At 40.7% G+C, this 15,558-nt stretch overlaps 1 protein-coding gene across 1 annotated transcript in view; it reads right to left on the minus strand.

Annotated features, from left to right (window-relative positions):
• Window positions 1-8,869, minus strand: part of LOC121876244 (putative tRNA (cytidine(32)/guanosine(34)-2'-O)-methyltransferase) — a 30,754-nt gene extending 21,885 nt beyond the window's left edge. The window contains exons 1-2 of the mRNA XM_042381257.1: window positions 8,433-8,869; window positions 67-136 (exon numbers count right to left, since the gene is read on the minus strand). Of these exons, the coding sequence (XP_042237191.1) occupies window positions 67-136; window positions 8,433-8,553 (191 nt within the window). The 5' untranslated portion in view covers window positions 8,554-8,869. The remainder of the gene's footprint in view (window positions 1-66; window positions 137-8,432) is intronic.
• Window positions 8,870-15,558: the final 6,689 nt, after the last annotated feature.

A 15,558-nucleotide genomic window follows, 5' to 3' on the forward strand; every position in this document is an offset into this window, starting at 1 on the left:
ACCAATTGAGAAAATTACAACTTTTTGACCTCAGATACTTACTCAGCAAGACCGCCTCATACTGACCTTAGAGTGCGTGATAATACTTGGCTCCAGCTTCCAGGTGCAGCACACAAGTCTACCACTCTAGTCACACCTGAAAAATTAATTCTTGTCAACACGCTCAAGGAGCTTTACATCAAACCTAAAAATGAGATCTTTGCCAGACACGTTTTAGCAACTCGTTGTCAAGAAGCTGGAGAGACTCTGGACCAGTACCTGCAAGCACTGAAGACCCTGAGTAAAGACTGTAATTTTCAAGCAGTCTCAACCGAGGAGGCACGCAACAATTACATCAGAGATGCATTCATTAACCGACTTCAAGCTCACCAAATATGACAGCGCCTGCTTGAGAATAAAACACTCGACTTGCAGACTGCATATGAACAGGCCCATACATTGGAGATGGCCCAGAAGCAGTCTATTTCATATCTGCAACCTGACACTATTAATGGGGCAATGGCGTCTATAAATCGGGAAGCAATTGTAAATCTGCCTCGAAGCGCTTCACCCACATCTGCCCCAACTGACCAGCCTGAACAGCCAGTAAATGTGGCTGCTGCCAATCTGAAAGGTTTCTTCTGTGGTCTTGGTAGACACCCCCGCTCCAAGTGTCCTGCAAGGGATGTACTGTGTCTCAACTGCAAAAAGAAAGGCCATTATGCTAAAGTGTGCCGATCTGCTAAGTTCACCTCTGCAGCCACCTCTGAATCATTCTCGACATTGGCAACACTCTCTGCTGCATCTCCTGGCTGTCTGTCAAGGGCTGTGATGAAAGCTAAGATAAACGGAGTTCCTGTCACTGCAATCGTTGGTACTGGTAGCTCTGAAAGCTTTGTCAGCTCTAGTATTGTACACATGCATGGATGGAAATTCTTCCCTTGTGTGGAAAATATGTCTATGGCAAATAGTTCTCTAACCTCGAGGGTTCTGGAATACAGGTGCTACTCTACTTACAAACAAGTTACGTTCCTGAGGCTTGTTTATAAGTCCAACTATACTATTGTACATACCAAACATATTGTAAAAAATGAAAAAATTACGGTTATTTAGTACAGCTATACCCTTTAATACAGCCTTAAAACATGGCTCACTCTTCTCCTCTTAGGTAATGTTTGTTCTATCTGGAATTTTCTTCAAAATAATCTAGTCTCATCCACATTAGACACCTGTTCTGGCAGGTGATGATGTTTGTATCTCTGAAAGTTTGTAAGTTGAATGTTCTGAAGTAGAGGAGCACCTGTATTGTATTACTAATCTGGAACTCAATAACACTAAGTACAGTGATAATAGACTGTCTGTGATACCAGACCTCTGTAGTGATGCTATTCTTGGACACGACTTCCTACAGCAACACTCAGTGGTTAAAATTCCGTTTTTAGGCTCCATGCCCACCTTGACGGTGTGTGGGCTTGCCGCTGTTAAGGTCCCATTTCCATCATTGTTTGACTACCTGACACCTGACTGCAATCCAATAGCAGTGAAATCGAGGCATTATTCACATGATGACAAGAAGTTTATTGATTCTGAAGTGTCTAGCATGCTGAAGGAGGGCATAGTCGAGTCAAGTCAGTCTCCGTGGCGTCCTCAGGCATTGGTGGTCTCGTCCTAAGGCCACAAACGGAGAATGGGGATAGATTATTCACAGACAATCATTGTTTCACCTTGTTAGATACGTATCCACTACCACAGATCGATGACATGGTAAGGGAGATCGCTAGATATTGTGTGTTTAGTACGCCAGTGGGAGGGCAATACCTACCTGGTTAAGGAATCAAAAGACTGTGTATCTCAAGTGCCAAGTACGTTATAGTAAATATGATCCATCGGTGGATGAGGAGGAATTACTTGATGTTAATCCGCAATATGTGAGCGTCAGATTTCCAGATGGAAGGGAAACCAGTGTCTCTGCGCTATCTCGTGCCCAAAGGTGTTGAATCAGGCACAGAGACACTTCAAGAAAAGGTGTTTAGATGAATGTCTCAATGAACACCTGGTAGCTGAGAGAGACGAGCAGCTGGAAATGGCGGACCACGAGGGAAATCGGCAGCCAGATGCATCGCCAACTCAGCCCCCTCCCCAGCGCTCGTTGCGTTCCAGACATATGCCGTCCTATTTGGGCGATTATGCACTGTACAGGTAGTTCTGCTATAATGCGATAATTGTGTTCTTGTAAAATATCGTGTTATAGAAAATCGCGTAATAGAAATAACAGGGCGTATGGAGAAAATAGGGTTAGGTGCAGATTACTCGAAATCGAAAAAATTTAGTAGTTAGCCTAACACAAAGGATAGCACAGTCTAAATAAATGTTACATTCATATCTAATAAAGAAATCATAAGTAAATGTAACACTTTACCTTGAAAAAATATGAATGTAACTTGATGGGGGAGAAGGGTGATTTTGAGGTTGATAACATCGAGCTTCTCTTCAAGTGTTATATCCTTTCTTTTACGATCATCACCGGGAATTCTATCACCAGAACGCTTCTTGGAGATATTCTTCTTTACCATATTCACAATTAATACCACAAAATTGGAGAAATAGTAAGCAAAAATCGCGTTATAGCAAACAAGCATTCGCGTTATACAAATATCGTTCCTAATTCATAAATCGCGTTAGAGGAAATTCGCGTTATCAAAACACGCGTTATAGCAGAACTCACTGTAATTGTATGCTGATGGGTTGTTTTAAAGGAAGGGATGAATGCTGTGTTATGCTTAGTTGGTTAAGTGCTCTAGATTATATTGTTTGAAGTTCTCTTATATTTCTTATGTTAGGTTATGTTTATTTGTGTTAAGCCAATTCTGTGACTTGAAGCTTAGTCATTCTTAATTTGTAATTCCTGTTTATTCTGTTCATTACATATCTATGGATACTGATGTTGCATTAAGTTAAATAAAGCCTCCCAGTGCTTACCTTCGTTTTCATAACAATACACTTTCGGTTAATTATGCCAGAGTCACACACACACTTTTATGAGCAGTTAAATTTTAAGCAAGAAAATACGATCAATTTCTTCAAAAAATGGTTTTATAACCTACTCTATGTACAGTATAAAGGCTGAGATTCATATACTGTACAGTAGTTAGATTTGAATCCAATTTCTTTCGAGTATCATTGGATTCTAATTGAACTGTAAGTTTGTATACTTATTGTTCTTCCTAGAGGAGAAGTTAGCCATCTTGTTTGTCAACTGCACAGTTATGGCATCCTGTTTCATATGACAAGTGATCTGTGTTTGTGGAGGATGAAGAACATCTGCTAAAGTTCATCTTTCTGTATAATATGGACACGAAGTAGTACCTTAAGCTGTGTATTCTTATATTACTCTATTAATTATGTATAGTAAAGTATTACAGAACATGTGTTAATCCTATGTGATATTTCCATTTATTATGCACCATGTTATGTATGTGAATTATCATATTTACATATTATGTATTCAGCTTGTGAATGCTGGCATCTGTACATGCCAGCGCGGAATGATACAGAGAGTTGAGATCGCTAGTCCTTATGGTGTGGAAGCCCAAGTCTATTTGTTTCCTCTGTATACCTCCCGTACGAGAATAAGAACCTATTTTCAAGATAACAAGTGTTTGTGTATACCCTCAGTAGTGTAGAACATTTTGGGGGTATCAAAGAAAAACATAGACTTTCAACATGTACTAAAGTAGTCAAAAGGATGTACAAGTGTTTAAAATGCAGCAGAGAGCTGACTGTGAACAAGAAACACACAATGATATCTCCGTTAGCTGGAACAATTGGTGCAGAGCACTTACAGGGAATGAGATTTTCGAGTAATGAAATGAATCTCAAACCCGGAACTTTCCGGGTACCAGGAAAATTCTCTTCCGGAGTTTCTGGAAATTACACATTACGATTACTGTACTGTACATTAATACAGTATTTACCAATTACAGTACACTTTGTAAATTAGATGATCTCCCACCAATTACATTTCGGGATGCTATCATCCTGCCAAATTCAGAAAAAAATATGTTAGGCTTCACCATTTCCTCCATTATGTCCTGGAAATCACACATCGTTAATGTAGCTAAAGCTGCCTCCTGAAAGTTGGGAATGCTGTACATATGCCGTAGCTACTTCACTCCAGAGCAGTTGCTCCAAGTATATAAGGGATTCATTCAACCTAACTTGGAGTACTGCTCTCATATCTGGGGTGGCTCTTATTCTGTCCAACTATTTGATAGGGTGGAATCAAAGGCATTTCGTCTTATTAACTCTCCTCTTTTAGTCAACAAACTCTTCCCTTTCTCTTCGCCGCAATGTTGCTTCACTCTCTCTCTTTTACAGGTACTTTAACGGGCAACGTTTGGTGGATTTGGCATCCTGTGTACCGCCGGCAAGGCCGTGGGATCTTAACACTCGTCTTGCCCGCGGTGCCCACCGTTTCTCTGTGGATGTCAGTCACACGAGAATAACCCATTATAGTACATCCTTCTTTCCTCACACAGCCAAACTGTGGAATGCTCTGCCTTCTTCTGTGTTTCCATACTTATACAATTTGTCTCACTTTAAAAAGCTGGTTTTCCAGCATCTTCGTGGTGTAGATTAACACAGTAGGACCTTTTTCTTCTCTATTTTTAATTTCTTTCTGTTTTTTTTGGCCCCCCTGGCCCCGTTGTGGGTCGTTTGACCTGGTACTGGAATTTTCTCGGAATTTGCCAAAATGACGCATTATTTTATTTCTCAAACCCAGAAAAATCCCCCATCCCCGGAATTTTTCCGGGTACTAGAAAATTTTATCGGAATTTCTGAAAAATGTGCATGATTTTCATCTCTCAAACCTGGAAAAAATATACCCCATCCCTGGAATTTTCTGGTTACCGGGAAAATGTTCAGAATTTTCCAATAAATGAGCCTCTGTAAAATCGTTCCCAAACTCAGAGTTTTCAAAAAATTCTGAGCAAATTTCAATTCCGGATATCGTATAGTTCCGGCTAAGAGGAATCGCGGCTAACGGAGATATTATATACTGTATTTTTTTCAGTGCAACAACTGATTGTACTCTTACATCCACAAAGGTTGTAAAATTATGCAATGCTGCTTCAAATTAAGTTCTTTCTGCTTAAAATGCTAGGAGATCCAAAAGTTAGGTAACCTAGGTAGGTTTAGTTGGATTGGGTTGGTTACGTCATGTTGGTATTATTTTTAATATTTACTATCATCCAAACAATATCTGTAGAAAAAATTAATGAAATCAAGCAACTGCTTCTGGTGTTAGCCATCTCCTCCAACATAACCAATGTTACAGTATTAAGATTTATACACATGCTTAAAAGTATTGTTTCCCCTCAAAAAATTAAATAATTTCTTCATGTACAAAGCACTTAGCGAAATCATTTTAGTGTAATATGATCAGTTTTTCACTGTGTTTTACCTTGCAATTTCCCTCATCCTGCCCACTACAGATGATCTATGATTGTAGATATAGGAAAACAAAAAAATAAATATACAGTGGTCCCTCGGTTAAAGAGCGCCTCGGTTAACGAGATTTTGGTTAACGATTTACCTTCCACAAGATTCTTAACTTCGGTTAACGAGCAATCCCTCGATTAACGAGTTTTTTACGAGCCGACTTCAACATGTTTTCGCTTGCATTTGGCGGTCCACCAGCTGTAGTATTAGTCCGCCAATACAGTAATCGGTTTTAGGGCTTAAATTCCTTACTATTTTAGTAAATATCAAGAAGTTTATACTATTCAATAATTTTAAAAGTTTAATATTAACTTTTTTAGTCATTTTAACAATTATTGAACATAATTGAAGGTAAAGAAACTAGTTTCTGGCGTGCCATCCAGCCTGTTAACACACCAGACAGGCGTTAGTCTCTCTCTGTTTTCAGTGGAGGTAACATCTTGCTTGAGACTCTCTTCAACTACTAAACGCTTTTTTCTGTTTCCAAGCAAATTATTGGTCATTTTGAAATATATTTTACATATTGACAATATATAATGCAGTGCAGTGTTGATTTAAAGAAAATAATCTTGAAATACATCAAGAGAACTAAAATTTTATGGGTGAAATGGTGCCATGGGGTGACTTCTCTTCCACCCCAATGCCTTCTCTTCTTCCTTCTCCTCCACCCCCATTCTAATTCCCATCATCATCATCATCATCATCATCCAGGAGCCTTCTACATACACACCTCAAAGTAAGTGTACTTTTCTACCTTTTTTGTTGAATTTAGGCAATTTTCGGTGAGCTGGAACCAGTTACCCAAAAACCCATTGAAACAATGTTTTCGGTTAACGAGCAACCTGCTGGAACGGATTGTGCTCGTTAACCGAGGGACCACTGTACTACAGGTGAAAACATAAAGCTGTCACTCCTTCTAAACTACTAATAATCACCAAAAACAACAATTAAGTAAAAAACTAAGGAAATCCATGAACATTTTCTGGTGGTTGAGGTTTCCTCATAAATTACCGAAAATACCTAAAGTCAGTGTCTTAAAGTATTACCATAAATAAAATGACAATAGTAAGAAAAACAAACCATTATTGAACATGTAACTCTAAAAGACACCAGTTAATATTGACGAGATACCCATCACAGCTTACCAATAATTTGTTTTGATGGATCTTTTCTTATCATTTTTCATCACTGAATTCAGATGATATTAATTTCTTGGGCAATGCCTCAATTGGTAGATATTTAGGCCCTTAGTCTCGCATTAATCAAAGACGTGACTGATCGCCAAAGCGGCTAACGAGGCCGATCAGTGGTGAAGAGGATAAAAGTAAATTAACAGCGCTACATCTTGCACAGCAATAAATCGACGCTAAATTTTATCCTCTTCTCAGTGTACTCTTATGAGACGCTAGGTCCAGGCGGCACTCTCACATCCACAAAAAACGTAAAATTACACCATGTCATAATACGTTCTTTGTTTAATATGCCAGGGGTCTGAGGGGTGGAGCACCACAGTTAGGTTGGTACAGTCTCCTGAGAATGCTAAGGCTGCTTGTTTTGGTAATTATATAAGACTAATCCGAAAGCGAAATTGGGTTGAAAACAATTATAAAAATGCCAGACTTTCATTGTTATATTATAGTGGACACTGTTGTAGTTTGTGGAAATATGTTGAAAATTTATATTTTTAAAATAAACAGTACTTAACATTTGTGGGTATGAAGAACAGACCTAACCAACCAAACCAAACAAACCTACCTAACCTCCCCGGTATATTAAACAGAAAGAACTTATTATGATATGCTGAAATTTGAGGCATTTCTGGACGTGAGATGATATGGCCGCATCGGTGCTATGCACCCCAGCGGGCTAGTCCTATATATTAACCCCCCGTTTTGGTATTATTTTCTTGTAGCTCCGTTCATTCCTACCACTAATCTATTATCATATTCGAATAAGACGCCTAATTATAAGATAATTTTCATCTATTACATTACCGGCGGAAATGTATAATAACGGAGATAGCTTTTCCAAAATATTTTCTATTTTCTTCCATTAACATTCTGCCATTATTGTCTGCCTCTCCTCCAACACTGCGCGAGTCCCCTTCATAAATCATCTTGCGCGTGCATTGCTGTACACGTCACGCGGCCAATCAAAAGCCTTTTTTATTTTGAAACCAATTAAAATGTTTTTGGGTTTAATTCGCGGTATTTTTGGCCCAATCAAACTCGAGTATTCTTTTTGGTCTCTCATATTTTGAAATTCAATTTCAGTTCTGACCATGGAAGTCTGCGATGAGTGTCACTTAAAGTATATGGAGCCGATTGCGAGTTTTTGGAAAAAAAAACGAAGAAACTACAGCATTTTTTCGATCGCATGGTGTTCTTCCAACCTCAGTAAAGTGTACTAAGAGCAAGACTGAATGTAAATATCGCAAAGACCAACATATGTGACGTTGGGTAAGAATCCCAGAATGCAACGACGAACAAGAACCAGCCCAATAAAGTAAGAAATAGGTGATTCCATCATATGGTGAGTCAGTTAAGTTAGGTCAGGTCAGGTTAGGTTAGGTTTGGTTATTGTTTTCTCGTGCTTTATTGTGTATTTGTTAGTCGCTTAGGCACTTTTTTATTCTCGGAAAACATCAAACGAAAAAAAATCGCTAAAAAAACGGCTAATTTCCGCCAAAAAGGAAGGTCGTATTCGGTCTCAGCACACACAAATACAATAGAAAAATATTTTTTTAACTTGCTTTCTTATCAACTGAGGTTAGGTTAGGTTAGGTTAGCTTTAATTAAAAAACACTTTTTAACATACTAAGAGTGTCCACGGCAATAGTAAATTTGCTGCATTTTTTAATTAATTTTCTTTGAAAAATCGGCGACAGGTATGTCGTCAATAATTACCTAGACACATTTCACAAAATTAAAAACAATGACAATATATTTTACCTTCAAAAATATTGAACTCTTCATTAATCTGTATCAACTTGAACGCACTTCTCGCCCTCCAGCCTTCTTCCTTTGCCAACCGATAGTAGACATCTCGCTTGTCTTTAGAACTGCGGCCCATTTTGCCCTATGAAATATGTTCATATAATCAAACCACACAGGTAAGTCACATACAGCTGAATGTTTGCCTTATTGTTGTTGTTGTGATGGTGGTGTGGATACTGGAGTCTGGACACTGGTATGGGCAGGGCCGGGTGTACGCTAGGGACTGTTTGACCCCTTCTCGTTAACTGCTTAATGATCGCTACCTTTACTTTCTTACTTTCATTTATTACTCTTGCAAAGACAACGCGTTTATATACAGTTATATATATTTATCTATATCTCCCACGGGGTCATCATCCCCAAGGGGCCAGATTTTGTACGGAAGGAAACGAGTATTAACAGAAATACTGGTCCGTAGGAACTTATAATATATAACCGCCCTTCAACAACTAAGGTCGTTAACTTTTATCATCTTCACTACTGATCGGCTCGTTAGCCGCTTGAGCGGTCGGTCTCTGTTACGCACTGGCTCCAGAATGTATCTGTACCTGCTCCAGTGTTGGTCAAGCCTGGTCTTGAAATAATTCACACTCAGTGCAGTCACAACACTAGCAAATTATTCCAAAAGTTTACAATTCTCGCTCCAAAAATGTTTGTCCTGACAATTTTCTGATCTTCTGGCTTTTTCATCCTTGAGCTGTACCCCCTAGTGGGGAAGCCTGGGCGGGCGTCTACCAGCTCCAAGTGTGAACCCTCTTTTTACTTTACCTTTATCCCCTTCTCCACTGATAGCTTGTTAGCCGCTTGGGCGGCCGGTCACGTCTCTATTACGCACTGTTGGCAAGTACTGGGCATGCACCGGCTCCTGATTGTACCTGAACCTCTGTGGGCTTCAAGAATGGTCGAAGAAATGGCTGCTGAGATTCAATGTCACGAAGTGTAAGAGGATGCACCTTTACTTCTCCCCCTTATCACCTTGTTTCACTCTTCTTTTGTTTTTCCGTTACCCAAGCCCATATACTGCCAGATTCTGGGGTCACTAATTCTAAGGGGGATAACTTAACTATAGTCTTAGTTTTAAAGGTCGCTGCCACCAGACCCCCTCTGGGCAGTATGTAGCTCATTAGGTAGCGGTCAGAGTGGACCAGGCATTGGGTTAGGTTTTTCATTGACCAAATCGGTAAGGGGAAAGAAGGGTGAAACCATAAAATGTCTTAACTAATTTATTCCTTATAAAACATGCTGCATTCCGTTAAAATACAAGTGAGTTGGCCTTCCTCAGAAGAACAACGATGATTCTGGTTAACCTGCTCGACAACAGACGTCGTACATTAGTTGCGTGTCATCCACATACTTATTGCAAAACAATGAGTGACCTTACCTCGGTCATTTCTTCCTTCAATAACCCTGCTCCACCTGTATGGAATATAGCCCCTAAGGTTATCATACATAGTAGCACCAGCTCACCACACCTGTTACACTCCACACCTGCAAGGATGGGACTCCTTGTAATTTCTAGATCCACATATCAGGCACCTCGTTCGCACACCGCCCTCGGTGGGTAGAGACGAGGGCTACACCAAGAGACATACCAGTACTGTTTCTACGCCTGGTATTATAGGTCGCTCCAAGTGACGACCGCGGAGTTTCTCAAGCGTTTCCTTATTTATTCCCACTCATTTGGGGTGGTATGCTGGGAATCCACAGGTTCACAGTGGAATAGCATAGCTGGTAGTCACCTCACATGGTGGGACGCTCACAGGGATAATGGCCGACGCCCAGCAAGGTGCTCTGACCCCGTGGGACCTGAGTTTTATGAGAGAGCGAAGGATACTGAGAAATAATGCCTGATGGGAGGTTATTACCCCCTGTAACACATTACTACTTCACTTTATACACCAGGCAAAGTCTTAAGCTGAAATAACTGCTATATGTCTTTTTTAGGGCGGGATGTAGCCCGATGGAGGACACTGACATGAGTTGATGGGAGAACGAAGGCAACTGAGGGCAGTGCCCTGTCGCTTCTCACCGCGTAGGCCTACAGTTTCCAATCTTTAATTTTTACTTTGATTTCTTATGGTTCTCACCTCTCCATTTTCCCGTTTATTGTGACCTGGTGTCTTATAAATCCATATTTTAATCGTAACTTACATACTAGAATACGGTTCGGGCTTGACAGTTCTTGGGGAAATTAAGTGGGCTATATCAACAACTCACACCTGTAGGCCGGGTACAAGGGACGCTGCCTTGAAACAAAAGCCAAATGTTCATAGCGTGGGTATCTCTATACTGCCAGATTCTGGGGTCACTAAGTCTAAGGGGATGACTTAACTCTAATCTTAATTTCTAAGGGTAGCTGCCACCAGACCCCCTCTGGACAGTATGTAGCTCGTTAGGTAGCGTGCAGAGTGGACTAGGCATTGGGTTAGGTTTTCCATTGACCAGATCGATAAGGGTAAAGAAGGGTGAAACCATAACATGTCTAAATTGATTTATTCCTTATAAAACATACTGGTAAAAAACATATACATGAATTGGCCTTCCTCAGAAGAACAACGGAAATGTGGTTACCCAGGTGGGCACCAGACTCTTACATTAATGGCATGTCATCCACATACTTATTGCATAACAATCTGTGACCACCTTACCTCGGTCATTCCTTCTTACACTATCCCTTAACACATCAGACTGCTCCACCTGTATGGAATATAGCACCGTCGGTTATCATACATATTAGCACCATCTCAACACACATGTACACTCCATACCTGCAAGTATGGGACTCCTTGTGACTTTTAGGTATACACAACAGGCACCTCGTTCGCACACCACCCTCGGTGGGTAAAGACGAGGGCTTCACCTAGAGACATACCAGCACTATTTCTACGCCTGGTATTATAGGTCGCTCCAAGTGGCGACCGCAGAGTTTCTCACGGTCTCCTGATTTGTGACTATTCATTTGGAGTGGTGCGCTGGAAATCCACAGGTTCACAGTGGATTGGCATAGCGGGGAGTAGTCACCACCTGTTGTGACGCTCAAAGGGATAATGGCGGCCGGGCGGCAAGGTACTCCGACCGCATGGAACCTGGGGTGATGGTAGAACGAGGAAGACTGAGGGCATTGCCCCGCCGCTCCTCATCACGTAGGCCTACAGTTTCCAATCTTTAATCTGCACTTTTGTTTCTTATGGTTCTCACCTGAACACTTTTCGGTATATTGTCACTCATGCCTTATAAACACATATTTTAATCCTAAATTACACACTAAGGTAAGGTCTTGGTTTGCTAGTTCTTGGGTAAATTCATGGGGTTATAATATCAACGTGGCACCCGAGGCAGGTACATATCGCGCCTTGAAACAAAGGCTGAATGTTCATGGCGGGGGTGTATCAACTTCACTTAAAACTGTAATGAGGGATCCTCCTCTCACACATTGCACTATTTGAACACAGACATAAGATTCTCTGATCACTGTACCTGTCGTGGGTATATGTCACGTGAGGATACGAGGTGTATTAAGTTCATTCCGACGCATACAAGATATTTCCTTTCAAGTATAGTTTCTGGATCACTTCCAACACCTCACATAGTTCTGATACATTTATCCTTTTTCCAGATCATGGTTCTCATGTATTTTCATATGATATCTGTGGAAGTTATGTTCGCTACACGCTCACAGACGTAAATAGTATGACCTTCAAACCCTGATCCACACTTAGTCTTACAGTACACTAGTCCGGCTCAACTGGACTTTAACATTCATCTTATGCATACCCTGAGTTCTCCTTAATGCTATGAATACATACACTTAATATGATATAACTGTACCTGGGTACAATACAACACATGGTCTAGGAACATTGAGTAGGTGAGTTGTCCTTTATCAATGTTTCCCGTTTTCTGAGGTTCTACAAGCGCGGTGCATTTGAATGTTATATAGCGTAATATGAATTAAATGGGGTTTTTAGGAATGACAATGATGTGCGCAGTACATCTCCACTTCACTTAAAACTGTAATTAGGGATCCTCCCCTCACACATTGCACTACTTGAACACAGACATAAAACTCTCTGATCACTGTACATGTCGTGGGTATACGCCACCCGAGGATACGAGGTGTATTAAGTTCACACCGATGCATACAAGACATTTCCTTTCAAGTATAGTTTCTGGGTCACTTCCAACACCTCACATAGTTCTGATACATTCATCCTTTTTCCAGACCATTGTTCTCATGTATTTTCATATGATATCTGCGGAAGTTATGTTCGCTACACGTTCACAGACGTAAATAGTATGACCTTCAAACCACGATCCACACTTAGTCCTACAGTACACTAGTCCGACTCAACTGGACTTTCCCAATCATCTTATAGATACCTTGAGTTCTCCTTAATGCTATGAATACATACAATTAATATTATATACCCGTAGCTGGGTACAATTCATCAAATAATTCCGTAACAGTCATTAGGTGAGTTAGCCTTATCAACGATTCCCGTTCTCTGAGATTCTACCAGGGCAGTGGATTTGAATGTTATGCAGCGTAATATGAATTAAAGGGTTTTTTTAGGAGTGACAATGATGTGCGCAGTACACCCATACACACGCGCGTCATGGAACAGTCAGCTCCTCTCTCATTTCCTCTCCTCCACCCTTTCCTTTCCTCTTCTCCCTGTCTCCTCTATTCCTTTTTCTCTTACTTCCTCTCTCCTCAACATTCACTCACGTTATATAAAAGTCAGTCTCTCTCTATTGCTCTCCTATTCCTTTCCCCTTTCCTCCTCCTCTTCCTCCTCTCCTTGTTTCCTCCCAAACCAAACATTCTTAATTGATTAAACGCCTCGTCCTGTCGTCCTCCACACTGGCCGTCCAATTACCCCGCGCACCTGCCACAGGTAAAGTCCAGCTCAGGCAACTCCTGTATAGTGTTCATGTTCATCCAGGTCTTACCACTAATGTCTCCAGTCATGAGTATTCAGTGTTGGTATCTTGGTATTAAAGTGAGTTGCCAGAGCAGCGTTAACACAAGGTCTCTAATAACGAATATTTATTTTGGTATCTTTGTATTATAGTGAATTTCTAACGCTGTACTACCAGAACGTCTGTGATCAGTATCTACTAGATAATGGTATCAGAGAGCGGTTTACTAATGCCGTAAAAATACAAACCATGTCGAGTGAGGTGCTGTACCACTGTAATGCCTGACTTATTTCCTTTCGTTGGATGATATTGAGCTCAAGTTTGTTTACGTCATCGTATTCAAAAAGTTAAGTCACCGTACACAAGGTGTAAGTTATCGTACTCAAGGTGTTAATACCACTGGTCAACATAAAAAAAAATTCTCATGGTTCTGGATCAAAACAGTCTGATTCTAGTGTAATTGTATGTGCTGAACTCAATTATGACATTCGTATAGCTGTATCAGGCTCAGTTTTCCAGAACCAGCATATCTATATATTTAGTGTACCATGCTATTCATACAGTAATTTATATGCTCATTGGCTCCACTTATGCAATTATTTTGTCCTGATTTGTGCTTTTTTGTTTGTTTCAGTTTGCTGATTCATGATATTGCATATCTACACCTGCATGATTTGTAATTACTCTGAAATTAACAAAACATGGAACGTCGCAAGTGTGTGAACGGTGCTGACAGTTTTTGCTACATATGAGGTGCCTTCACTCCTGGTAGCCTCAAGAAACCAATCACAAAAGCTGTTCGACTGAACTACAAAAGTTACTTCAAATGTCATTTGGGTGACCAAGACAAGAAATGGGCACCTCATGTAGCCTGTAAGTCTTGTGTTAACCACCTGAGCGAGTGGATGTGTGGTAAACGAAGTTCAGGAATGCCGTTTGCTGTACCAATGATGTGGCGTGAACCTAAAGACCACAGTAGTGACTGCTACTTCTGTCTCACAAATATTAAGGGAATAAAAATCAAGACACGAGGCAAGGTACAGTACCCCAATATTGCTTCTGCAATCCGACCAGTACCGCACAGTGCTGAACTTCCAGTCCCAAATCCACCGACTGAACAAGAATTGAGTGATTCCGATTCTACCTCTACCTCAATGGAAAACGACTACCAGGATGACTCTGAAAATACCAGGCCTAAACTATTTACTCAAGAAGCGCTTCATGATCTCATCAGGGACCTAAACTTGTCAAAAGAAAAGGCTGAAGTTTTGGGATCCAGACTAAAGCAGCGTAACCTGCTAGAAGATGGAGTGCATATCACTACAGCGCGTTACCGACATAGACAGCTGTCTGCATTTTTCAAGATGGCAAACAACCTTTGTTATTGCGAGGACGCAGTATCTCTCATGCAACAACTCTGCAAGTCTGAAACATACAAGACAGAGGATTGGAGGCTGTTTATAGACTCAGGAAAAGACTCTCTGAAAGCTGTTCTTTTACACAATGGCAATCGGCTTCCATCTGTCCCAATAGCACACGCAACAAAAATGACTGAGAGCTATGAAACAATGAAAATTCTGTTGGCCGCTATAGAGTATGAGAAACACCAGTGGAAGATATGTGGCGATCTCAAAGTCATCAGTTTACTACTGGGCCTTCAGAGTGGCTACACAAAGCACATGTGCTTTTTGTGCTTGTGGAACAGCAGAGCTGATGCAGAGCACTATGTGAGAAAGGATTGGCCGACAAGACCAAGAGATGCGCCTGGAAGGTTTAACTGTGCTCACAATCCGCTTGTAGATCCAGAAAAGATATTTTTGCCTCCACTGCATCTAAAGCTCGGTTTGGCTAAAAATTTCATCAAAGCTATGGATCAATTCGGTGCTGGGACCCTATACTTATCTCAGAAACTAGGTGGTGTGGTTTCCGAAGCCAAGTTGAAAGCAGGTGTCTTGAATGGACCACAAATTCGTATACTAGTTAATGATAGCGAATTCACCAAAACATTGAACCCACTGGAGAAAAAAGCATGGGAATCATTTGTCAATGTGTCAAAGAATTTTCTTGGAAACTATCGTGCTGACAACTACAAAGAAATCGTAACAACCATGCTTCAGAATTATCATGCATTGGGAGCAAGGATGTCCTTGAAATTGCA

This window comes from Homarus americanus, unplaced genomic scaffold (assembly GCF_018991925.1).
Source record: "Homarus americanus isolate GMGI-L3 unplaced genomic scaffold, GMGI_Hamer_2.0 scaffold34921, whole genome shotgun sequence".
Taxonomy (NCBI): domain Eukaryota; kingdom Metazoa; phylum Arthropoda; class Malacostraca; order Decapoda; family Nephropidae; genus Homarus; species Homarus americanus.